General features: G+C 42.4%; 1 protein-coding gene across 1 annotated transcript in view; it reads right to left on the bottom strand.

Moving 5' to 3' along the window:
* Positions 1-21,993, bottom strand: part of VWC2 (von Willebrand factor C domain containing 2) — a 52,841-nt gene extending 30,848 nt beyond the window's left edge. The window contains exons 1-2 of the mRNA XM_083870992.1: positions 21,240-21,993; positions 14,490-14,619 (exon numbers count right to left, since the gene is read on the bottom strand). Coding sequence (XP_083727118.1) covers positions 14,490-14,619; positions 21,240-21,959 — 850 coding nt within the window. The 5' untranslated portion in view covers positions 21,960-21,993. The remainder of the gene's footprint in view (positions 1-14,489; positions 14,620-21,239) is intronic.
* Positions 21,994-27,962: the final 5,969 nt, after the last annotated feature.

The raw sequence follows: 27,962 nt of genomic DNA, 5'->3' as shown, positions 1-27,962 counted from the left end.
AAACTCCTCATAGAAAGCCATCTACTGACACACCCAGCAGCTTGGTGTTCCTACAGGTGCATCTTGTGAGGGTACAAATCACTTGGTTTGGGGCATTCTTAAGTATTTCTTGAATTTTCTTTATGGAAAACAGGCACTGAGATTTCACTGCTGGGAACTACTCAGTTGTCTTTCTATGAAAGTGATGAAAGCACATATATATGCATTTATGCTAAGCTATTCTCTCTGTAATTATCACTGAGGCTGGTTTCTCACACTAAAACAATTTTGGAGAAGTCAAGTCTTTCAAACATCACAAAATGCAAATGCCATTTAACCTTCCATAAATGGAAGTCTGGCACCCATTTAAATAACATCATTTTATCTGGAATTAAAAACGTAAATATAATCAAATAATCTGATGCTCGAAAATAACTTCATTATTTTAGAGTTTCAAAGGCCATATGAGACACTATGCTCCCCCTGAAATCAGGGAGCTTTCCATCCTTTCCTCATCAATTCTATTTTTCCTTCCTTGATGTGTACCATAGTGTTTAAACCCATGTTGATGAATAACCACATTCACACAAGACTACTCTGTTATTTTCCAGGCATTGTCATGTCATATAATTCTCTTCCATGTCCTAAACCAGAAAGGATTAGACACAGTGCCAATTATTGCTAAGCACAATCTGCTACGAACAAAGCACACACGGCAAGCCCAAAGACAAGCAATTTTGCAAGTTCACAGGCAGAAGATAACTGCAGTTCCACAAGAGGCTCATCACTCCCATGGAGATTAGGCCTGGCTCAGTGAGCTGCAGCAACCGGCAGCATCTTTTCTTGTACACCCATGGCCTGGCATTCTGAGGCAGCCAAATATTTAATGTATCCAGAAGCTTTCTATGAACACAGCCTAGAGACACGTTGCATACCCCAACACAGAGAGGCAGCTCCACTTGGCCATGCACTGGACACCCTGGCATGGATCCATCTTACTATTTGAGACTTAGATCTATATATATTGTTTCCACAAGGGAAAACTAGGCATCAAGGGCTAGTCTTCACTTCATTAAAACACATATATTCGAAAAATCAAACTAACTAAATACTCTAATTCAACTCAGAGCACTATCTACCTTTTACAAAAAGTGCTTCTTTAGCTGGAGTATTCAGAGGAGATTGAAGGGACCTACACCAAAGTTAGAGGCAGGGCTTTGGTGAGAAAGTTTCAGGCCTGATTCCACACAAGATGCACTTATACACATGGACACCACTTCCTATATATCCAGTGCTTGTCCTGCAAAAACCAGTGATTCACAACAGAATTGAAGGGCATCTGTACATCCAACTTCTGATCCCAACCCCTGACTGAAAATAATGTTAACAGCCATTCAATTCGAACTTTGCTAAAAAAACTGACCCACAAATTTGAGAAGAAGCACAGATTTTTAATTATAAAGTAGGCAAATAAGCATGGAGGGGAAAAGAAAAGATAAGAAGTCAAATCATCTTGTTTCTTACCTCAAAAGCAGTATCAAAATAAAAGAAAAAAAGAATGCATGAAATGACTCAACCCAACTATTTAAGCTCCATATTTTACTCATTTTCTGCAAGTGCCACCTGTGTCACAACCACCCACAGCTCAAATCTACAGGCGATTCACTACATGGTAAGAAGAGATTTGATCTTAAAATTACTTTAATGCTGACCTCTAGTGACAACTGATGGGAATTTAGCTTTTTATGGGCCTGCCCATTTGGTAATGCATCTTTGGGCTTCTCTATAATTACAGAGTTTGCTCTGATTCAAAGCTATCCTCACCGCAAGGAGTGTGCAGCCAAGAAGAGACCTTGAACTCCCATTTATTACAGTCACAGGTGAATCAAGAGTGATTCACCACAGTCTGTAGAAATGTTATGATTAAATCCAAACCTCTGCTTTCACTTATCAAAAAGCAGAAAAGGCAACAAAATACAAACACTAGATTTTGAGCCTTGTAACACTAACAAATGCATTACAGTATCAGCTATGCACAACTAATGACAGACAGTTGCCCACATCTTCAGGCAGACAACCAAAATGTCATTGTTCATCTCCAGATCCATAATAACAAGGCAACCTCTTGTCCTCTAGTGCTCTATAGCAAAAGCAGCCCTGCAGCTTGAGCAATACTCCTGCAGCTTCCTCTGCAAAACAAGGGTGTGATGCGCCCTTGGGGGCAGGCATTTCCCCCATATACTCATTGCAACATAGTCCAGATGGAAGGATACCCAGGTTACAGCAAGTCACCAACCACCTCACGCATGAAAGCAGGGACGAAATGACAGCAGCCACTCCAGAATGCAGCCTTGAACGCTTCCAACAATGGAGCATCAACAACATCTGCATCATAAAATATTTCTTCTTTATATCGAGTCTAAATCTATCTTCTTTTAGTTTAAAATCTCTTGTCCTATCACAAGAGACTCACTTAAAAAGTTTGTCCCAGTGTCTGGGAGGCAAAGGAAAAGGGTGATGGCCATAGACCACTGTAGACAACTGTTTCGAGAGGGTTTCCAAAGTGGGAAATGTTTTCGTCTGGAAATCTGCCAGCTGGATCTCAGAGAGTGAGAACCCCCTTTGGAGCTGATCCCAGATTAGGGTAAATATAAGTGGGTTTTGTGTTATCTGAATCTGTAACCAAATGTGTCTTCCCTTTTGCATTGTCCAGATGTTGTAACCCGTGTATATCATTTACACGGACGTGACTGGCATCAGAGGGGATTTTCACATTCTGTAAACTGTCCACCCCAAATATTTGTCTCTGGTAGAGTCCTCAAAACCAAACTTGAGAAAAATTCTGCCTTCCTGAAAGCTTGCTTAAAGGACTGTAAAAGTTTCCAGACTGCTCCTCCATTTAGCTGATAACACAGGGATTTTTATGGAAGCATCTTCTGTTGCACAGCCATGGCCAGGTGACAGCACAGACAGCAGCACAGTCAGGGAGAGAGCCCCAGGGCCCTGAGGAAGCATGCACCACAACAGAACATGGAGCCAAAAACTAATCAGTCATACCTAGGCACAAACACAAACCCATGTATTTCAAGATAATTGACTTGACTCTTCAGTCATTTTGACTGGAAAGAATCAGCTGTCACAACAGACTTAACTTCAGAAGACTGAAGATTAAACACTCAGCTGATGTGAAATTAAAAAGTTCTCTCATACTGACAAATATATCACCTTCTCATAATGAAGACTGCACAGTGGTTAAAACATCTCTGCTGAACAAGCTGCCAGAAGAAAATCCAAGGAAGTGTTTATTTTTCAGCACCACAGGCACATAAATGGTACACTTGACAAACACCTGCTTGCCAGCAAGCCAGGCAGCCTTTGGCAGAAAACCTGGATCTTTCCTTCCCCCAACACTTGGACTTTATGATTCTTCCAATGTCTTAGCAGCTTATCTAATCACAGCAAAACACAACAGTCATGTGAGAAGGAAAGCATACCTTATTTAAACACACTGAAATCAAACCCCAACTTACACATTTAATGTCTAGCCTACAAACTAGGTAAATGAAGCTTCCTTGTATATGCCAGCCGCATGTAGGAGTGCTTAAAAATGTACATATATAATTAGACTTCATTATCGAAGAGTGGGGAAGAGTGGAGGGGAGAGAGAAAGAAGGGGCAGAGGCTTAATAATGGATACAGAATTGCCTCTAAGTTGTCATAATCATCGCCTAGCTTGGGCATCAGCAGAAAGTGGTCTTAAAAACAATCATTTGCTCATGTTAGTGGCTGTCAAAGCTCCATCTAATCCATTCATTAACAAAATACCAGGTTAGCAAGCTGCTGTGGCCTTCTGATAATTAGTTTTCATTGTGGGGTGGCACGTCCTGTATCACATTGACATAATAACTCCATAAACTGCTATAATTTATTTGCTTCTGAGCCTTTTTTTTCCATTAGTTCTTCAGCAGATTTCATTAAACATGCACACACTATAAAAACAGAGAGTCCTTTGACCAATCTCAGAAGTCTTAGACAGCATGGATAGCTATTACACAAGCAGTTAATGACTGAAGACTTGCCTTTAGGTCATTTAAAGAAAGGTTGATAGAATAGGTGAGAGCACACCATGCCATAAAGGCATTCTCATTAGATCTCATCTCTATCATCTACAAGTACTGAATAAGGTGCTATTGTAGCCCAGCACACAAGACAGTGATTGAGCAATGGTTGTGCAGGAAAAGGACTGCTGCTGTTTTAACATCCCTTCATTAGGTCTGTCTTCTTGCCTTCACAAGAAAGTACCCATCCAGGATGGGTTTGGCTGGGCTAAAGCCAAGATAGTCCAATCCTTTTTCTGCAAAGTAATTTAAAAAGCAGCAGTTCAAAAAGGAAATTGTAAGGTGTGGACAGTATAAAACAATGTTATATTTCTCTTCACATGAAAATGAGCAGGTTTCTGGGAGGCTCTACAGTATGCCACCCCAGCCAGTTTCATGGTAGCCAGGTTAAGGTATTTTATTCCTTCTATCAAAGACATGATCTTTATTCTAATCCTAGGAAACTGTGTATCAGCACTATCTTCTGCAGTGAGTTCATGGGTTAATTATGTGGTGCTTTAAAGACTTCATGTACAATATCTTTTGATTTTCTTGCTTCTCCCTTGACTTGTGAGCACAGGGAAGATTTTCCTTGGTACTATCCCTCTCCCCTGGTACCACACTTTACCACATGATTTTTAATTCATGCACTATCACTACTAGAGGCCTCATCTGTTCTCACTGGAATATTCAGGGGAATTTCTTGCTGCTCTTCTCTGTACTTCTGCAACCTCTTCTTGCTGAGTGCTCAGCAAACATGGAAGATTATACAAACCAGGTGGGAGGAACCAGTCTTCAAATAACAGTGTACTTCTAATAAATGAAAGCCTTTCTTAATGAAGCCTGACAGGCGTTTACAAACAATATTTCACACTGATGTGTAAAGAAAACCACTTGGCAGAAATCTTAACAAAAGGTCATCAAAATACCCAGGTAATTTCTTTCACTACTTAACACATGGTTTCACTGAATTTCATTTACTATTGTGCTGCCTTGTTGTTTGGCTTCATGAGATATTATTAATGGTCACTACTCCTTCTTTTTCTATGTTTAACAGGACTCATTATTTGCATATCTCCCCCAAAATTGTCCAGGTTAACCAGTGATTTTCCTTTTGAATTCAAAATGTTTAAGAAGGCCTGACATTGTATTAGCAGAAAGGAATGGGAACCACTTTAGAGCATAACAAGTTACTTTTTCTGGAAAAAGCAATTAACATCACACTTCAGTGAAACTACCTCTTGAGAAAGGAGATAACACTACAAGTATTTGAAACACAGGAGGCCCAAAAGCAATTGTTTGGATATGGATCTTCTTTATTCAATGCTATTCACCAAACAGTATTTTGAATCCTGTTACAATGCATTGCTTCTTCTTTTCTTCTTGCCACTGCTCCATCTGATCAATTCATTTTGAAAAGAAAACAAACAAACAAACAAAAAAAAAAAGCAAAAAAAAAACCGAGTTGGGTGAGCACACAGTGAAGACATAGTTATGTTTTCCATGGGTAATAAAGAATGTGTGACTTGCTCGCAAAAGTGGTCAGGAACTAGTGTGCAATAGCAAGAAGAAATGCTGCAGGAGAAAAAAGCACTCATCATCTACAAGACTGTTAGGTAAGTAGAATTTATGCATGTGGTTTTGTAATGGGCCCCTATCCAAGGGCTAGCAGCACAGAAATAACCAAATAGAGTTGAAGACTCAGCAAAAGAACAGGGCATTTAGAAGAAAGTGATGTTTACCACTAGGAAGTCATTCCTCTAATGAAAATTTAACAAGTACCAGTGTAGACCAAAAAAAAAAAAAAAATTAGAGCTTCCCTAAATGAAAATAGCAATCAAAGTTTTTGATTGCCTATCAGCTTTGAAATGCTAATCATTATGGCAACTGTGTTGGTGAAGGTAAGGAATTACTTAAAGTGTGTTATTTTCTTTTTTTAGGGCTTTTTTTTTTTATTTTTTTTTAATCACTGCTGCTCTACAGCTGCACACGCTCAAGGAAACAAAACTGTATGGATAATTACCCTTGTGGAACTAATCCAAAAGTTCACAAAGTAAAAACTCCTTCCACCTTAAAGATCACGATTTTAAATTAGGAAAGTACTTAAGTCTCCCGCTGATAAAGATGTTTGACCGGCTGGGCAAAGGTAATCGCCAGGGACTTAATTCAGGACTCTCACAGCACACAAGACAGGGGGGATCCCCACTGCAGCCGTTTGAAACAGTAAGAGGCTGCTTAGAGCAACAAGAAAAACAAGGATTGCAATTTTACAAATATTAATAAAAAATAAGAGAAGCTTTTAGCCTTTTCCCTAAGAACTTATCATCCCTTTTCCTTCAGAACCCTTTTCCAAACACTGGCAGAGGTGTCACAGTCCGCCCCTGGTCAAGCTCATGTCAGGAAAGCACACAGATTTTCCTGTTGTTGATCAGATTTTGACTTCATTTACAATTACAGTTCAGCAGGACTAGAAGAAAACCTCTGAGATTGCTGCCATGCTCATGGAAAGACCTTCAATAAACTCAAAAGAAAGAGGAGTTACATTGAGTTAGGACAAACCTGGCATTAGCAATCCTGCACTGCGTGGAAAGGCCATCATGATTGCAAAGCTCAACCACAGAAAAGCAAGGTGGTAAGGAAATGAAATCTAATGAAATCAGCTAATTCTCTGTTTCCTTCAACCAGTAAGTCACTTAGATCAATTCACATCTTCCTCAATGTCTAAATCTCAAGTTCCTATTAAAAAAAAAAAAAAAAAAAAAAAAAAAAAAAAAAAAAAAAAAAAAAAAAAGCAGAGAAAATTACACTGCACTTAGAACTATAGGAGATCAGCACTTTAGTATAAGTCTCCATTTCTCCTCAAAGCCAGGCAAACTCCTGGATGCCTCATTGAACATAATGAAATGGCAATGAAAAAACGCAAAAGAACATAAAGCAAAATGCACAAGGTGTGTATCTTTCTTCATTGCTCCTTTTGATCACACCACAAAATACTAATCAGCCATGTAGACCTATTACTGTCGCACCTAGCTAGTAAACAGCTTCTATTTACAAACAGGAGTATCTGCAAAGAACACAACTAAGAGCTCATTTGGGCAGTAGAGTAGCTCAGCTGACAGTGGATAATGAATTAACCTATGGTAACTCAATCTGGACCAGCACAGGGTTTCAGAATCTAAGAGCTCACAATTTAATCAAATAGTAAAGTGTTCTATTCATAGGAAATATTACTCCAAGGATGCAGCATACAGCAAGATGCACACAAGTGTTTCAGACCTTGGAAGTCTACATGCCCCCCAAATGTTTGCCACAATTTCAGCTGGTGACACATACAAAATTAAAATAGATGTCCAATAGCAGAATGGGGGAGCAAAATAAGCATTGGGAATATTTTCTCTAATGAAAAGCATATAAAGAAATACAGGATGCAGGAGACAAGGCGACTCCCTTAATGCTTGTTTCCCCTGAACAGCAAAGAACTAATGCTGGGGGCAATGTGTGGAGCAGGGGCAGCCCACAATATGACATGTGAGATCTATTTTTTTCTTTTTACACCTTACCTATCTCAATGTATGTGGAAACGAAACTGTAATATACACTCACAAAATTCTTACATGAAGAACTTAAAAATATAAAACAAACAAGCAAACAAAACCCTAAAGCAATTGATGACTTCATTCTGGGGAACATGGGCTAGCTCCCCAAATCTGGTTCTGTGTAACAGAGAAATTGTCAGGAAAGATCAAGCAATAGCACACTGGTTACTCCAATACTCTGATGGGTATTGGCATGAAGGCACTTCCCTGTTTGAACCCTAACCAGCATCCAGAACTACACAGGATGGCAGATACATGAAACTGCTGTGACAAACACTATAAAGTACATCAGATACATGAAAGTAGCTAGAAAGTTTTCTTCTCCCATCTCAGGATTTCAGTGTCTATTCTTTTCCTATCAGCACAGTAAGCATCTTCATTTTTCTGCTCCTGAGGCTGACACAAAACACACTTTAAGAAACCTGGTAGCTGTGATACATGGAAGTTCTGACCACCATGAGGAAGTGGTGGCTTGTTTCCTACACTCACCTGGAACCATCACCACTAAACAACAGTTTGGGGCACATCATCACTGGCTTTTGCTTCAACTTACAGTAAAATGATAATTCCTGCAAGCACTTGCCCCAAAAGTCAACTGATATGGCAGAATTTAGCTTTGATATACAACTTAAGCATCCACTATCAAGTAAGAGGCAAAAAATGGAATGCTCTTCAGGCTTACTGTAACAGCCTGTAATGAAAAACTATTGCAAAGTGAGTTCTGAAAACTTTAGAGGATACACTGCTTTTATAGTTTAATAGGCTCTTCTACATCCTTCCACTTAAGTATAAAGTATCACATTAAACACCAAGATCAGTATAACTTCTAATTGTCCTCATGGGTTCTGAGCAAAATGATGGGTCATTATATACTCAGGGGCAGTTACAGCTGCCTCTTGACAGCAGAACTCCCAACTGAGAGCATTTTGGCCCCTGGAAGGGAAAAAAATGCACACAATATTTATTTGCAATAAATACATACACACTATATAAACTGATTTATCCTTGCAGCTGATCTAGGCTCAGTATAACTGGATACTTTGCCATATTTTCAGACAGATCCTTTCCATGCTCTGATGGGTTCCTATATTTAGGAAAATACATATACCCTAGAAGTCAACATAACTCGTATGCTAAATAAACACCCTTGGAGGAAATAACAGCACCCACCAATACTTAGCCAGCTGAACCTGAGCAATGCCAACAGTGGATCTTATTATCCACATGCATGCATGCACACGGATGTGAGCTGGAAACAAGACCTGTGTGGTTTTGACATAAGGTTTTGCTCAGCCCACTTTGCAGTACTGATCCATGTGCATTTAAACAGCTTTGGATCTAAAAAATGGCACAAGAATAAAAGTCTGTGATTTCTGCACAGAAAGTACATGTGGCCTATGCAGCCACCAACTTTCTCACAGAGAGAAAGTAAGCATAAAGATGAAGTAAGTTTAAAGGAATTCCTTGAATTCAGACAATACAGACCAAGCTTCCGCTCAAACTCAACTTCATCAACAGCAGAACCAAGAATAAAACTACTGCAACTAGTTTACAAACTTCATCTCCCAGATTTGGAAGCCACTTAAACACCCAATGCAGACTAAAAGAAGCAAGACTGTTGTTTTCAATACATCTGCCAAGATGCCTGCTACAGTTTTTCAACCTACTTGCATAATCTCTAGGCCATTTTAACCAGGTACAGCTGTTTGTGCAACTTAAATGGTGCTTTTCTCCCTGAAATATTTATTCTCCCTAGAACATTAATATTTCTTGGTTTGAGTCCCATATTATAAACCATTTTGCGGTTTATACAGTCTACTAAAGTGGAGAGTCCATGCAGAAGTTTTTGCTAAGCAACTCATGCACACAGAAACATGGAGCAAATGTTACCCTTCATACACAAGCATTCAAATGACTCAAGTAAACATATTAGAAGGGAACAAATCACACTGGTGCACACTGTGTGGGTGGAACTGGGATTAGTTTGAAATAATTTCTTGTTCATTAGGTTATTACTATTTAAAGTGACAATAGAAAGAGGAAGAGAGGACAATCAAAGGCACCAATCACCTAAATTTTACAGCAGTTACATTCCTGATGTTTGTAATAGTCCTGCCTTGACCTCTACCTGAACACCAGCATGATGATACTTTCTTCATTGCTGAGATTAAGGCACTTATGGTCAAGGTCCTATCATATTTTATTTAAACACACTGCAGAAGGACATTAAATTTTACAGGTCAGATTCACCATGGTACTTGTGCAAGGCTGGGGCTGCAGGGCAGAGCAAAGAGCCAGCTCACGTGAGAGCTGCCAACGTGCAACTTCCCTTCATGAGCCCAGAAAAACATCCTCTTCTCTCTTATGGCCAGACAGGTCTCTCAGCCCAACACAGCCTCTCTCACCTGGGTCTTAGAGGAATGCCAGGGGTAACAGTACTGCATCAACCAGCACCATTGTTTAACAGACTTGAGTCCTGAGGGGAGACAAAGTCCTGCTATACGAACAGTGGCAAAACGAGACAGCAGCTCTGCCTGCTCTTACCAGGGTTTTGCTCCCTGGAGAGCTCCTTCTCCCGGATGGATGTCCTCACTTGCCATTCAGAAGCACTTTCAAGTCACTTTGGGCCTAAATAGTGTACGTATACGGAAAGGTACTATAGCAAGTTTCAGTGAGTCAACCTCACAGGACATGGATACAAAACCATCACCACCCGTCCTTCCTGGACACAGTACATTACACCTGCACCTCATTAGCAGCAATCATTTCAACCAAATGATGCATGTATTTCAACCATAACTGTGAACACAAATATTTAATATGGTCCTGACTCATTCCACCTAAGGCACCTGAAATAACTGGAATCAGTAAAGTCTCCCTACTGCACAGCCAGTAAGAATAGACATCTCCTGCAAGTGTTACAGCCCTGAGAACATACTTGATCCTCCAGGCAACAGTGTTTTTATTTTTGACTGTACAGCTGTGAGCCTTTGCTGAAAGGAGAACCTTGGCTCTCCCTGCCGCAGACAGAGAAACAACACTGACACACAGATAGATGAACGCTAGGAAAGCAATGGGATCCTCTTCATTTTATCTGGGGCAATCTTTCAGCCATATAATGAAATCAAAATCTCTTGGGGACCTTAGATCAAAATGGTTTTTGGTCTAGCAACCACAACTCCCCCTCAGGCTCCACGTGGGTTACAGGTTTAATCTCATCTTCCTGCAAGCACACCGGCAGGAGTGGGGCCACCCTTGACTCCGTCGGCTGCTCCATGGCTGCAGGCTTCAGGCACAGCAGAATTCAGCTGTGTATGCCTGTCAGGGCTCTAATGCTGGGAATGGAAGTGGAACACACAACCAAGGCAATTTAACCTAGAGCAAGATAATTCACTACCACTATTACCCCCCGCCACCTTCCACAGCCCCAAACGCATCAATGACAAGTACCCAGACCTTTCTCAATGAAAGAGTGACTGTATGTCCATTATCTTTACCCTTAACTCTGCACAAACTGTAGAAAAATCTGTACCAGAATCTAAGGTTAGTGATATTGCTGTGAACAGGGATGTCTTTCACAAAAGTAACCACAATGCTAATATTGTATAGCAGGATGGAGATCTGAACTGGACACCTGTTACTTAATGCAACTTTCTGAAGTCAAATTTAACTTTCTGGATTTTTTTCTTCTCATGGCTGGTGCTGATGGCTACCAAAAGAATGAAGCTTAACTTGCCAAACCACATGAGAAGGAAGTCTCTCCTCCATGCCTCTCTGTCCTCCCCCTGCTTCCATTCAGGGCATTTATATAAGTTAAACACAAAAACAACTCCCTTAGTTGCAGTGACTTGAGACATAAAAAGCAGGAAAATTCCCCTAATCCCAAGATCTTCTCAGTGAAGTGTTATCCTTTGTCTCTTCTACATACTACTTTTCAGAGCAAATGTTCTTTTAAAGCACACCCTGTCCCTGCCCGCAAAGGAGAAAATAACATCTTCAGCTATGGAACTATCCAGGCTTCTTTCTAAAAGTCAGGATGCGATACAGAAGATTATTAAACACTACACATACAACTACTCTTTAACTCCACAAGTCTTTCATTCAGCACTGCTTACATCCAAAGCAAGCCTGTACCTACACACATGCACAGTTGTGTAAGCCCAGTGTGCAGTTACACATCTGCCCCACCTCATAAGAGCTGCCAGCAAATTTGTGAAAATAGAGAAGTCAACTACATACCTGCCTTCCTACAAGAGATAAGGCACAGGGTCTCACACCTGTCAGGACACTGAATTCATTAATTTCTAATAATCACAGGCTTTCATTAGATCTCCTCCATACTTCTTAACGGAGCCTTTGTACAGGTTCTTACCAGGGACAGAGGTAGTTGCTCAGCTCTCACTGTTGGGTCACTGCCAGCGATCTCACACCAGGCAAGTTGGGAAGGTCTTGTATGTTAAGAAGTGGCAGGAAAGGGAGGGAAATCAGTTTGACTGTGTGCGTTTTCAACACACAAATGCTAGTAAATGTAGAAAACCCAGACTTCACCTCCCACCCCTTCATGCTCTACTGCAGATCATGATGGCAGTTACCTCACTTGGATGCTTTCTATGGCTCCACCTTTCCCACCATTCAGGTTAAATGGCTGAGCTCCCTGGATATCACCCAAAGCTCTTTTGTGTCACTAACATGATGTCATTGATGTCATCGCTGTAACAATCAACCCTGAAGCACAACGCAGTGATTGTTTCTCCAACTCACATTTGTTCCAGCAGGCTTGAAAATGAGAGCATGAGGCAGGCTAGGTTTTCCTGCTCAGTAGGTTTTTGCTCCAATCTAATTAAAAACATTCAACAATTCACTGAAGTTCCTAGAGAACTGCACATGTACCATACTTGAAGATAAGCTCTAAGAGCAAACTTTTTTTTTTTTTAAAATGCACTCCTCAGATGTAGAGTTTTCCTCACAATTTTCTTTATGATATTATACTGAAATTGCTGAACCAGAAAAGTTGAGCTGCTTCTGAGCTATCTTGGTCTTGCTGTTATAGCTAATGGTTTTCTTCTTCATCTAAAAACTAACAAGCAAAGCCACTGCTGGTTCCATGACATGCTGAGAAGTGACAGTACAGCTTACTAGAAACAGACAGCTGTGGTCACCTTGCTCTGAAACTGGGTCAGAGATGTCAGCTCACAGTTATATGGGAGAAATATGCAAGTAATATTGGGGATTCAGAGGCTGAGGACAAGATTATCCTTCTCTTGCTGGCAGAACTCAGCTTTAATTCAGCTTTCAGGTAATACAGCTTTAACAGTTCTGAAAAGGCAGCTTCCTCACAACAAAAGGTATGTTTCATGTACAATTTTTGGTAACTTTTCCTCATTTCTAGGAATAGTGTCAGGGAATCTGTGTGAAGAGCCAAGCCAAGCCCTGCACTGCTACATCACCTTAATCCAAAAGAGAGCCATCAACAGGTTGCCACTACTGTGCATTATGTTGCTGCTTGTGGGAGAATGTGTGCTGATGGAAGGTGTACCCAGCTCCAAACACTGTGAAGATCACTGGAAAAATTCAGTGGGAAAGACTAGAGAGTCTTAACGTATTCTGCTTGTAACTCCATCCCTGCCACTGAAAACAGACCTTTTGCCAGCTAAAGACACTTTGACCTGGGGAACTGCAGCAGAGCATGTCACACACAATGTCAGCAACGTTCTTGCCATCAAACAAGTGCTAAAGGATCCTTCAGACTAGCTAGCTATGACATCAGCAGCTTCAAAATTCAGACTTTGTCAGGAACTGTCCCTAAATGCCTCGAAAAATGCCTGTCCTCATCTCCAGAAACGAGAGTGCCCTTAAGCTGTACAGTCAAGAATAAATTCCTTCAGGGTTGTAACAACCAATTAAGGGATGTGAAGCAATTACTTTTATATCCATACAAATGAAACTCCTCCAATGCAATTAACAATCCCTTATCATCTACTGTTGAATTTGCGGAAACCGTATGCTGTACACTCTCTCCTCCCCCAACTTTCCCACAATTTTAAGCAGTTTGTTTTATGTAATGTAATGAAACCTACCTATTCAAGAGAAATAATAGATGTGCGCACATTATCTGAGTATTTTTAAATGTCTTTTTTAATTTTAAATATAATTTCATTTGAGATTTTGCAGCTTTCATTTCTATTAATAAATTATCATTTCTTCTTTATAAGTGATGAGCTAGTATGTCATGTAATTTCTTTCCTCTAAATAGACTAAGACTTTGATCTAATGCAAGCCCTTGCTGGGAGTAGAGAGACTTTCTATCTAATTTAGTTACAAAAAATATTCAATTAAACTTGGGAGTTTAATTCATTTAGTTATGAAAATTAGATGAGCTCAATAAGGTACATTTGATTTGCCTTAAGGAAAAAAAAATGTAGAAGAATATCTGAAAGGGAAACAAATATGAATGGAGAACAAAAGTAGCTTTTCCTGCTCATGTTGAAAGGTGGATAATATGAAGAGTCTGAGTTCCATTCTGTGTGCCTATATAAAACACAGCCACAAAGAGTTTGGACAAATTATATATCCAAGAGATACATGAACAGCTGGTATTAATATCCCAGCAGTAACAAAAATCCCCGTAGGTCATAATTGAGCACACCCCAGTCAATGGAGATCTGATTCCACACAACAGGATTACACCATCCACACACAACTCTTTCCCATCTCCATTCGAGGAAAAAAGAAATCTGAATTATTTTTCAAAAGCAGAACAGAGCAGCATGGATCTTTCCGACAGAGGCCTCCTCCCAGTTTTGCAGCCATCACTCACCGTTTTTGCAGATGGGACAGCACTGGTCAGGCTCATACACCGGATCCACACACTCGGTCTGGGGACAGGCGGAGACCGTGCACAGCACCTCACCATTGGCTTCACAGCGACACCTTTCACACGGAGAAACCTGAAACACAAACCCGGTCAGTCACCCTTTAACTGCTTCACTTCAGGCACTCCTGGAGCGTGCAGTGCCCACCTTCTCATCTGCAATGTTCTCTCCTTCACATCTTTTTTCTCCCCGCTCTAAAACAAATGGGTTTTGTGGCCTAAAAAAGGCAGAAAGCAAGACTAGGCTCCTGCAAAATTATGGAACCACAGCAGGAAAAGGAAACCAAAATAAGAAAGTTCTTCTCTGAACCTACACACCGAATGAGACAGTCAGAGGGATGTTGAAAACAAGAACAGTGAAGACTTGTAACACAAATAAAACAAAAAATTACCTTACTGAATTTCTAATGAACTTCCTGAAAATCAAGTTCATAATGTAGTTTAGTTCTATTAGAGGTTCAAAAAATAATTTAAAGAGAAAAAATGTATTTTAAGAAGAAAAGTTTCGCTACATGAAGTTTAAAACTTATTTTAATGGAAATCCCTACTGTAATTTTTTCAGGTTTGAAAGTATTTTGGTAGCAAGAAGTTACATTTTATTGAAAATTATCTTTTTCAAAGAGAGGTCAAGAAAAAAAGAATCCTTTTGAACTCAGGTATTTCCCATAGGTTAATTGTTTTTGGACAACTCTTCGAATACTTGTAACTTTCAGAAAGGAAGTTGAAATTCAAAGAAATGGGTGAAGAAAAATACAGGTAATCCTTTATACCTAGTGAAATGTTACTGGGTTTGAAGAACTCTTACAGAATAGGAACACCATGAGATGGTTACATGAAAGACCTGCTTCAAAGAAATTAATTCCCAACAAAAGAGTAGTAAGATTCTCTTCAGTAAAAAATGGACTTTGAAATGTCTGCATTTGCCACATGTACAATTCCAGCTGTCCCTTCAGCATTCCTGACCAGGCACATCACACTTACACTGCTGACATCTTCATACCACACCAGATAGAGGGAAGCAAGGATGTGAAGAGTAATAAATGTTGTACTGTAAATCTCATTGTTGCCCTCGAAAAAACCCCATGGGTACCCATGCTCAGAACACAGGATAAAAATGCAGCTGAACGTTATTATTAGTGATCCTCTAAATCTATAATCTGTGCAGATATTGATTTACTTAAGGAGGACATTGTTCTTTTTATGGACCCTTTTTCATTCAATTCCAGCTGATGCAGACGATCCCCCATTGCACTTCTCCAATAAGAACAAAAAAAAAATAAAACATAAAAAAGAAAATAATTATTCACTATGAAGAATCACCCAGATGTCTAACTTGCAGATCATCTGCTTCTTCTCCCTATTTTTTAGGCAGTCTATCACATTTTTTCCTCAAATCCATTCTCTGCTTGCTTGCCTCTCACATCCTTCTCACTTCCAAAGTTCAAACATGCTGATGCTTGCAAAGCATCATCTCAAACTAAATGCTCATTCATGCTTTGCTACTTTCCCTTCCCACCTGCCAAGGCTTTTATTTGCTTATGCACTCATATATCTTTCACGCCCTCCCCTCTGCTTAGAAAGCCTAAATAGGGTCTCCTGCTGTGTTGCTTTCTGCTTTTATTACTATTATTTATTTCAGGTTTCCTTTGCTAGCTACTCATTTTATGTTTTGTCTTTGCTTTACCAAGGATAACACCATGGCATATATTTATGAAATCCCACACTGAGGCTGACAGCCCAGTGCAGAAGATCTTTATTGCAGACTTTGGGACAACTTTGTCCAGTAATTGTTTTTAAACTGTCACGTTCACTTCCAGAAGTGGAGTATAGGCAGATGAGGAGGTTTCTGATCCAGTGCTCAGAGTTGAAAGGCTCAGGTATTTCAAGTAATCACTTGAACCACACGTGAAGTTTTAAGTGTCAGCAAACCTGAGCTCCTAAGTATTAAGGCAGTAATAAGAATCCTTCCTTCTAGAGTTTTATCTAGAAACAATACTTATTAAATTATAAAAATATGGGGTTTAAGTAGGACTGATCTTTTAATATTATTTTTAATATAAGGAATATCATGCAATATATAATCCTACCTGAAAAAAGATAGCAGCACTCAGTTTCAAAGATCAGGATCAACAAGGCAAACCTTCAGCTTTCAATCAAATTTAACACTTTTTGCCATGACTTGGAAAAGATGCAGATTTGCCAAGTATCAAAGTTGAATGAGATCAGTATCCACCACAACAGACATTCCTCAGTCCAGGACCCTGCTTAGTAGCTGAGTCATTCAATATTGGAAGGGGTGTAAAAACTAGAGTATCTGATGACAATCAGGAAACAAGGCAGCACGCAAATATTATTCCTAAAATCTCTCCTCTGTAAAATAAAGCATATTCTAATTTTATAAGTTTACTAGATTTCAGATTTGACAAAGGCTGAAATTCTCAGAAAAATAAGTCATTTACTATTGATTGAGAAACAAAACTGATCTAATTCTTATCTAATAATGATGATTCATGATACAGATTTCTGTCCTGTACAACATATACACCTGAAGACCACATCTTTCATGAACAGAGTGCACTGTTAATGTGATACTGCGGTAATGAAGACACTTCTAGTGCAATAGGGATTTCAGGGGAGTACTTATAGTACACCTTGGTAAGTACTGTCATCTGTAACAACCCACCAACCTGAGTAATGGCAGCAGCGAAAAGGAAGGTCTCCACGAGCTTATTCCTACAAAGCTCTTCTCAGGCATGCAAGACAGTGGCTGCTAAAATGGTATCACTGTCAGCCATTATCTGTCCATCTTTGGACTAAACAATAGCACATTGCTTTTTACTGATCATCAGGATACAGCAGGAACTGTAGAAAAGCCCCACTTTCTGCACCTTAATGGCAGCTCGATACTTGGAGACACGATTATCTCTAGAGAGAGAGACAACAAGACAGTGCTTGTATGTAACAGCAGCTAAACAAATCAGAATGAAAAGACACATTTGGTCCTTCATTTCCCCTCTCTAGTCACGCAATGCCAGTGCATTCCCTGCAGCACAGTTCCTAGTGGCAGCCAATGCAAGGAGCATCTCTCTTGTTCCTGTGGGGAGCAACCAGCTCAGCAGCACTCACATACCCACACTCAACACTTCTGACATCACCAGGCCAGACTGGAAATAATACCAGCTATCAATCTCTCTCTGATGACTAATGGTACCATGTCTCCATACTCTACAGATGAAGCTGTTAACTCTACAGAAGCAGTACCTCTGCCTATGAAAAGAGTGCAGGAAGACAAGAGGCAATGGAAGTCTTGTGTATTCACCAGGCAGCCACAAAACCTGCAGAAAATAGATTGCAGATGGCAAAAACCTCTAGTCCTTTAGAATTGTTTAAAGGGAAGTTTATGAGCAGAGGTATAGGAGTTGCAGGCACTGTAAAAGAGCAAACACACTACTGTGTAAACTGCTGGGTTTTCCACTAGTGGGGTGTGAAGAAAGCTGCAGCTTAGTAAGGGTAATAGGTCTGTCCAGCAGCTTCATGTAAATCATCATAATTAAGAAGTGAAAAATCATTTGCAGTCCAAAGTAACTTGAGTTTTCTCCTACCACATGTCCAACTTTAATTACAAACCAAAAAATTCAAAATAAAGCCAACAAAAAAGCTGTATTAAAACCAGATATACAATCTACATTTGGTTCCTTAAGCTCTGAAAATACCTAAATTTAAGAAAAAAGAAATCAGTCATAATCCCTAATTAATTTCTTTCATGCTGGAATTTTTTACTAAAATTTTCTTGCCACTGATACAACTCAGGAGAACATAAATGGGGTTACACTGACATTAATAAACATACCAGCCATGCTTTATTCCTCTGTGCCTTCAAAATACCACAGATCTTTCAAAACTCATTTGGGTTTGTTTACTTCTAGATTTCCAAGTAACTTACCCACAAAAAATACTATTAGTGGTAGCAAGGAAATTCTAAAAGACACATAGCAACAGCTTACAAAATTACAGGTCTTTTCCAAAATATTGCACTTCTGAAAATAATTCCTGGTCCTTGTAAGACTTTATACATCAGCCTTCATTTTCAAATCTTACTTGGAAGATTTGGACCATGTGCTTTAGAAATCTTCAGCTTCACTGCATCTCACCAAATATTTTGCTACCAGTTCCACCAATATGGATGTTGTGATAACACTGCTATTCTGCCTCACAATACCCACAGGTGCCCAGAGTGGTGCTGATGGAAGCAGCTTTATGAGACCTCATCCTTTCCTTACACCCAAGTTGTGTTGTGCTGACATCCATGTTCATTTTGAAAACACAAAAATGCATGCATACATGCACACACAAGCAAAGCCTGAAGGACAGACTGCAAATCAAAGAAACTCATCAAACCTCAAATTCCCTGGCAGCTTCTGGCTCCAGTCAGGGCAATTCCTTGCCATGCCAAGCCATACAGGAATTTTATATAAGCAGATTCAAAATGTGTAATTACACATCTATACATAAATGTTTCTGAAAAAAATCTCATTTAAATGTTAGGAGGTCAACTTTTCTTTCCTTCATTGATGTCTGGTACTCTTTGCCACAAACAGTAGGTACAGACATAGAGAAAAATCACATCACTATCCATTTATAACTTCTTCTCTGACCTTAATAAAGAGACAGCATATTAGTAATGTCCCTAAGACCATCAACTTTAAACTCATAAAATTACCTTTGAAACTGTGCAGTTGCTTGCATTTTGCCATTGCTTCCATCCACTGAGCAGCAGGAACCTGATTACATCTGCACCTTGTGTTGCCAGACAGCTCCACTGATTGCAGGGGCCTGGGCAAACAGCTGCCTTTATAGCTTGTGCTCACAATATTGGAACCAACATTGAAGCTCAACTAAAAACCAAGGTTCTCACATAGGAAAATAATCAGGCTGCAGTTCCAGTGCCTAACTGTGTCAATAACTTGCCTTGCTTGTCCTGGGCAGTCATCCCTTCTCACTTCTGTGTCCAAAGCTGGGTAAAACAAAGGGAACCAACGTTTCATTAGAGGAAGATATGAAGACAAGGGCTAAAAGCTGAAACCCCAAATCTTTTCAGATCCTGTCTGTAAATGTCACTGTTCAACACTCCATTTTTACCAAGACTGTCAGCCATATTCAAATGTACCAGAGAACATTAAGGTTCTACGCTCACTACACACTTAACGCAATATTTTAGGTTTGTTTTACAGCCATTAATACAACACCACTACAGAAAAAGGCTAAGAAATTGAACTCTGTAGAAGAATGTGAATGAAAAGCATGGAGAAGTCTTTAAGATGCTGACCTATGGAGAAAGTGCGGAGAAGCTTCATCTTTTGGCCAACCCCTCAAGAATTAAGTTTGCTGGGAAAGAAAGGATCTTACAAGCCACCTCTGAAAAGGTCACACCAACTAGCTGCTGTTGAAATAGCTGCTCCTTCTTAAGTAGAAAACTGCCACCCTGAAGTTGAATGCAATCCTTGAGGGTGACATGGAAAAGAGAGGATGATACAATGTTTTCTGCCACACCTTGCAACTCACCCGTGCTCTGCACCTTGCTGCCTAAGAAGAGCAAATGACAACGTTCTTAATTATTATGGAGAAAGTAGCTCTGCTCTGTTAATCATTTTCTCTTAAACTGAAGAATGTGGAAAGACATATGAACCAAAGCTAAGTTTTCAGGATAATGCAAATAACAGAGAGCAAAGGTGGCAACCTACTTTCAGCCTTCGAAAATACATTTTCTTTTCCTCCATCCTGAGAGGGGCTCAGCTTCCAGAACCTTGAATTATATTTCATATCCCCCTCAATATATTCAGCATGAAACTCTGTGGTGTATTCAGAAATCGGGTTTGGAACAGCCCTGTATCTGTCATTCACAAGGAAATTGACAAGCCATTCTTAGAGCCTGGTCACAGGTCTCAACCACAACAAAATACTAAATGGAAAAAGACAAGGTCAACAACCAGAAAACTGGCCCCAACTCCAAAACTTTTGAGTGCACTGTAATATCTTGCATTTCCAATGGTAACGACCTTGCACAGCAATGCTAAAAAGACCCTAGTCTAAAAGGATTTCTCTGAACATGAAGCTTTACAAGTCATTTCTTTAGGTATCGCTGCAATCTATACTGCAAACCATGCTATGATTAAAAAGAAGGCCTATAGCCATTCATAGAAAGCAAACATTATGCAACCTTGGCAGCACTACCTAAATAGTTAAAAGGGAAAAATAAAAAAGACTGTTAAAAAAGAAGGGATCACCACAGACTGATTACTAGGAATAGAAGTCAGCCCACAAAATCCTGCTTGATCACTAAAAGGCAGAAGTTTACCAGTTAATAAATAGTTAAAAAGGAAACAAATGTATTGCTGAAAATTTTCACAAAATCCGTAACACCACTGGGCAGCATCCTTCCAAGTAGCATTTTTTACTGTAAATACCAAAGGAATTAATAAAGATCAGCACCCTCATTTGAAAATATTAAGAGTTCCACAGAGCAAGAAAGGTCATGTTTAAGGGGAATATTTCACAGGACTGCAAAAGTAATATTAACACAAGAATGGAAAGAGGAGGGGGAGACACAGAACACTCTCTGAGCAAGCAGTTAAAGATCATAATCCCACTTTAAACAAGAGAATAACCCACGAAATGACTTTTGGCTTCATTCCTTACCATGAATTCCTCTAGGGTCTGGTATGTTTTCCCTCGGAACTCGCAGTAGTTCTTCCTCTCCTTGCACTGCGGGCAGCACTGCGTGGTGTCCACATGGATGCAGCGAGGGTGGAGCCTGGGGCACTCGGGCTGGATGCACAGCGGGCCCTCCTCAGTGCAGAGGCAGGGGCAGGCGGAGGGGCCCGGCGCGAACTTCTCCCCGATGGCGTAGACGAAGCCGCTCTCGTCCACGCAGCCCTTGCCGCGGTAGTCGGGGTAGGCGTACTCCTCCGGGGGCTCGGCCGTGGCGCTCGGAGCAGAGGCCGGGAGGGATGAGTCTTCTTCGGCCACCTGAGGGTCCTCGGGAGCAGCAGCATCCCTCTGCTCTTGCACTTGAATGCTTCCAGATTTACTGCTCGTCCCCTGGCTGTTCCACGCCTGCTTTTGCTTAGTCCAGGACTCCTTGTTCGAGTAGTTCCTGTTTCCTTTGCTCTTCCAGTCCCTGCTCCCCTCCTCCCTCCCGCTCCTGCCGATCTCATTCATTTTCCCCGGACCTGTCTGGCTGTCCCTTGTAGACGTGTGGTCCCTCTTTTCCTGGCTCGCCTTTATCTCCTGTTTGTCTTGAGCCTTGGCCAGTTTTTGCACGGGCACGGTGGAGCTACAGAGGGCAACCATGAGGCAGCAGGTTACGAGGAGAGAACTGGAGAGAGCTCCAATTGCCATTGCAGTAGAGCTGGGCATCACCTACTGCATCCCACAGGGGACACTGCGTTCACATCGGAGGGAAGCGCTTCGTAGATCCACAGTCCCTAGGAAAAGAAGGATTAGGAACACTTCAGCTTCTGCACCTCTTCCCCCCCGCACCCCGCCTCGCCTCCACCGAGGCAACATCTCAAACAATATGCAACCTGCCCGGGTAGTTTATGCAAAAGGCGAAGAGGCTGCTGCTGCTGCAGCCCTCCTCCTCCTCCCCCGCTCTGCCAAGGCTCATAAATAGCGGGCTCTGGGCACGGCCCGGGCGGCTCCAGGAGAGCCCCACGCACAACTCCGGGGATCGGTGCGGGCAAAACTCGCAGCGCTTGGGAGTTATTTTTAACTTTCGAATGACAACGTGTGAAGAGGACGGACGCCCGATGGATTAAATGGAGCTCCCCAAAATCCATCAGGGTCCGGGATAGAAATTACCCAGCCGAGCGCTGTTCCCTGTCTGCACACACGGTGATTCTCATTAACCTCTTATTGAGTCTGAGTGCGCTGCTCTGGGGTTTGTGTAAATACCTGCCGGCGAGCACCGTTCTCTTACAGACAACTAAAACCAAAGCGAGCAGAGACAAACTATCTCCCCTCTGAACTGCCCAAACCAGCACACAGCAGCACCTTTTCCTGCCCGTGTTCTAGAGACAAGGCACAGCCGCTCCGAGTTTCCGCAGCCGAGGCTTTTAACCCGCATCCTCCAGGAGTTCGGCGGCGCTCCCGCCGGCTCCTCTCCCTCAAACACTGCACGCCAAATCGAAAAAAACCAACCCAAAAAACCCCAAACCACAATACGTACACTACTCTGGCCACGACAAGCGATGCTGCTGCAGCCTCCCGGCACAACCTCCTCGGTACCGCTCCTCAAAGCCATTGAAAAGCTGCTCTTTTCCACCCTTCCCGGCCCTGGGCGAGGGCACCGCGGGGCACCGCGCTCCGCCCGCCCGCCAGCGCTGCCCGGCCCGGCCGCACTGGAGGAGCCGGGGCTCCGCCGCCCGCCCAAACTTTCCGGAGGGCCCAGCGGCGTCGCCAGACCCCTCCGGTGGAGCCGGCGGGGAGCCCGGCCAGCCCCTTCCCCAGCCCGGCCAGCCCCTTCCCCAGCCCGCCCGGCTCCCCCGCAGCCCGGCGCGACGCCTCCCTCCTTCCCTCCCTGGCTGTCTCCCCGGGTACCTGCGCCGCGCCGCGCTCAGCCCCGGCGGCGGCTCGGGCTGGGCAGCCTCGCCCTGTGCCCGGCTCCCATGGCGGGGCCGCGGGCGGTGGCGGAGGCTCGTCGGTGCCCGGTGGCCTCCGCAGAGCTGCCGATCCCGCGGCGGCCGCAGGCGGTGCGGGCACGGGCGGAGCAGCCCCGCGGCCCCGGGGACGGGCCCCGCTGCTCTCACATGGCGCCCCCGTCCCCGGGGCCGGCGGGGCAGGACGGGGCGCTCCCTGCCTTGCCGAGCTCCCTCTCCCCGCCCGGGTGCGATGCGGGGCGGCGCGGGGCGGGGAGGGGACGCGGTGCCCGCCGGGGGGCGGCAGAGCAGCGGCCCAGCCCGGCCCAGCCCCGCCGGCCGGGGGTGAGCGCGGGGAACAGCCCGCCCTGCCGCAGGGCACGGCCAGCGGGGAAAGCGGGGCCTGGCGGGGCAGCCCCGCACGCCGGCGGCCGAAACTTTTGGCGGTGTTAGGGGCGCGGGCTCGGGCGGCGATGGGCGCTCTCCCTCCCCGCGGTGCCGGGCCCGGCGGGCACCGCCGCGCACAGCCCGGACACGGTGACAGACCCGCCCCGGGGCGGGCAGGGCCGGCAGGGCAGCGTTTGGCCGGGACGGGCGGGCTGTGCCCTCTGTGGGCGCCCCGCCGCAGCATCGCGCAGGAGTGTGTGTGTGTGTGTGTGTGTGTGTGTGTGAGCGCTCCCCTGCCACCCGCTCCAGCAGAGAACTGGTGCGTGCTTTACTAGTTGAAATACTTACTTAGGCTTTTGCATGGCTGACTGACGGACCGTTTTGAAGTTAAATATAGTTGCATTTTTCTCCTTTAGACTTTTTTTGATACAAAAAGAAAAAAAAAAAAGGACAGGATGATCTGTTATGAAATGACTGCTGAAAGAGTGTTGGGACAGAAATGCACAAGAAAAGCTGGAGGTACTTTTGTTCAGGATCTAAGCAGGGGCTTGGAGCTCAAAAGGTTATTTATTTATGTAGTTATCTATTTTTAAGCTGCATTAGATAACTTAGGAGTATAATCTTCTTTTCTGAATTTTTCTTTACAGATGTTCCAGAACAGTCCCAGCTGCACTAACCCTCTGCTGCAGTAGCGCTTCAACATCCGCTCTGCCCTACTCATGACTGGGGCTGGATTTCCCAATGTATTTGGCACTGCATGTGAAATTTTTAGGCTAGGTACAATTTTCGGGTGGTTTTTTTTTATTATTTTTTTTTTCCATTGAAATGGTAGCACTGCAATATCAGTACTCAAGTGAGCAATGAAAATCTGCTGGATACTAATGTTTCATTGTTAAGTACCTTCCTGAGTGCCTGTTATCTGTCACAACCCGGATACTTAAATTCCTCCACAGGCGGATGCAGGTACTAAACCCTTTTGGCTGCTGGCTTGTTGCTATTAAAAAGTATTGACTCCTGTCTAATTTTCAAAAATATTTCTCTTGAAACGACCTCATATCTTCCAATCAGATGTTCACCAGCTAAATAATGCTTTGATTCTCTGAAACTTTAAAATAGAAGCCTTAAGTTTTGAAGAATATGAAGAAGTCAAGTTTTTTCCATAGGTCGCACTAATAAAATGAAAATCCATATTGCTAGAGGCTTTCCAGACAAATTCATAAGGAGTTAAGAAAGACTTTTCTCCTTATCTGACTAATAATAATTAAGTACTTCCTTTCAAATTACCATCTCATTACCTCTGAATAAAGAATTCAATCTTTTCCGTGTCTAAACCTAAAAAATTTTATGCCTTACATAGTTTAAACCCTGACTTGGGGTGAGCAACCAGTACACCCCATTGCCAATTGTAGAGGAACTTGAATGACGGATATACCTTTGAGTTCAAAAGCCAGTGAGCATTGCTGTTCAGCAGCTGCTTGTGGCTCGAGCAAGGCAGAGGAAAATAAGGGCCTTGGGAAGGCAGTACTATGTCTGTGATAAAGAGCAGAGAGAAGCCAGTTTATGGTTCTGACATTTTCATGCGTTCCCAGGTGAAACTTTGGAAAAAAATCTGAGATCTTCAGCATCCAGTAATTCAGAAAACAGTTCTCACTGTTTTAGCTTAGTTTTACTAAGAATTAGCCTAATTTTATAGGATGCAGTTGAATGGAAAACAAAAGTAGTTGAAATTAAAATTGTTCTGGCAAGGAATAACTTAGGCTGACTATTTCCATTAGACCAGACTCAAGACAGCGAGAGTGGACATCCATGCTGAAGGTAGCTGGCTATTAGTCAAAAATAATTAAACATCTACTCCTGTAGTTCAGGGGGACTAAAATTTTGATGAATATTTTTTAAAAGTGACCTTTGTATTAACAAGAAGATTTAAAATGTAGGATCTTCTTCCAAGTTAAAATTGATCCTCTGACTGGGTAATTACAACATAAACATCACAGCTAGGCAGACATGATCTGGACATCTGAGAGTACTAAAGACAACCAGCTTTAGCCTAATGTATTGATAAACTCTTGGATATGCACATGCAGTGTAGACAAGCAACCCTCTGCTCCAGGGAATCACCTGAAACATGCAATCCCTTCATGTGTCCTCATGCAAGGACCATTTTATTGAAGGAAGTGTCCCCTGCCTCCAGTGAGGAGACACAGAGAGAAAAGAGGAGAAAACTCCATGGGATCCTGGAAAGCTGGGCAGGGCAGGGAGAGCAGAGGAGGAGCCCCAGTGCAAGTGGGGAGGGGGTGTGGGTGTTGGAAAGCCCCACACAACAGCGAGGTTGGCTTTAGATTTGGATTATCTGCAGAGCCCAGGGTGAGGACAGGGCGTGCTCAGGGGGAGCAGTGCAGTGCCCATGTCAGTGCAGCAGCTCTGAAACTCTGGAAGGTGAGAAGGGAGATGTCCCCAAAGCATGACTCCTCTGGGAACAGGGATGGTTGTGCCTTTTTATTTTGCTTTGTTTCATTATTCCTTCTGAAAGGAAGGGAGTTGTTACATGAAAGGTATTTTTTTGTTGTTGTTGTGGTACTAAAGTGGCAGTTGTTCAGGCAGGTTGAAATCACAGCCTTCAAAAGGTGACAATTTGTGCAATAACATTAGTCCAGCCATATAAAAAAAGGCCTTCAAATAGCAGTCAGACTGAAGACAGAAAGAGACAGACAAAGCTGAAGTACATATTACTCTAACAAATCATGTGCATTTGAAAGGCTCAATTATGAATAAGCAGTTTAAACAACTCTTAAAAAATAAATAAAGAAAAATAAGCTTCCATAACTATTTTGAAAGTAGGTTAGCTTTCATCTTTTCATTTTTATTTCTTGTTTTCTTTATGCCACTTGTCAAAGGATACTCGAGACATGTTCCTGTTCATTCTTTTTCACTTTTCTGATCTCTTTAGTTCTAATTAGTAATTATTGAAGAACTATTGCACAGTATTGCACAAGTTGTACTTACAATTGTCTTCATTAATTGTTTTTAAATTATTTAATTTTTCCACAAATGTTGATATGTTATAATATTATTTTTTCTGCTTTGTGTTCATGAAAACTTAACCCCCCTCTGTCATTTAGAGTTTAGGATCTTCAATACGCTCCTACTCTCCTGTAAATATTTTTTGCTAGGAAATAAATAAATAGAAAAAAAATAATAATGAATTTTTGGTTTAAGTTTTGCTTATTACCTGTAATACAAAACCAAAAAAACCCCAAAAAACCCCAAACAACCCCCCCCCAAAAAAACCCTCAAAAACAACAACAAAACAACAGCAAAAAATCCAAACAAACAAACAAAAAACCCCAAACAAACCCCCCAAAAATCCCCCCAAACCTCCCCAAAAACCCCAACAACAACAACAACAAAAACTCACCAAAATACCCAACTCTGTAGACCAAGGGGAGATTTGAACTTTAGAAGTCATAGGTTTAGAAAACATCTTTGTAACAAGATTTTTGCTGTTACTGGTTTATGTTCTAGGAACTCCCCTTTAGCTTATGATTTGTCTCATTATTAAGCAAAATATAAATCTAATACTGTGCTGGTTTTGACTGGAGTGGTGTTAATTTGCTTCACAGTAGGTGGTTTTGATTTGTACCGAAAATTGTGGAGGACTGTACCCCTGAACAGGACACTGACAGACTGGTGCACCCAGCCCTCCCTTGGAGGGACACAAAGGTTTGAAAGAGTTTATGTTAATTTCTGTTCTGTGATTGGTTGTTATGGTTCTGCAGTTCTCCCTTTCTATTGGTTCAGTTTCGATCCCCTAATTTGTTTATCAGCCTCCCCCCGATTGGCCAAAAGTTTTGATTCTCAACCCCATTTGTTAAAAAGTTTCCCAACTGTACCCGATTGGTTGTCCTGTAAAACCCCGCCCCCTCCCTGGGAGCATAAAATCCCTGCAGTTAGCCCCCGTCGGGGTCTTCGAGTCTTCAAGCCCTCGAATAAAGAAGATCTTCGGAGATCATCCCTGGCTCCTGTCTTTCTTCAGCACTGCCTGAGACCTGCCTCAAGGAGCTGCTTTAGCAGCAAAGCCTGGAAAGAGCTGCCAGGCTTTACCCTCACAAAAGGGCTATCACTCTCCGAGGTGCCTGTGCCATCTGGGCTGGGACTGCCCTGTTAAGGGCGGCTCGCCGGGGAAGGTTGCGGCCCCTGAAGACCCAGCGAGGGACCGGTGCGGGTCGTGACAGAAAACAGTGTTGATAGTTCAGGGAAATTTTCATTTTAGCTGAGCAGTGCTTGCACAGAGCCAAGACCTTTTCTGGTTCTCACCCCACTCAGCAGCAAGGGGACTGGGGGTTTAAGAAGCTGGGAGGGGACACAGCCACATCAGCTGATCCCAACTGACCCCATT

The sequence above is a fragment of the Zosterops lateralis genome, assembly GCF_965231275.1.
Source record: "Zosterops lateralis genome assembly, chromosome: 1".
Classification (NCBI taxonomy): Eukaryota; Metazoa; Chordata; class Aves; order Passeriformes; family Zosteropidae; genus Zosterops; species Zosterops lateralis.
The sequence above is the reverse complement of the archived record's forward strand: the minus strand, read 5'-3'. Positions and strand labels throughout refer to the sequence as shown.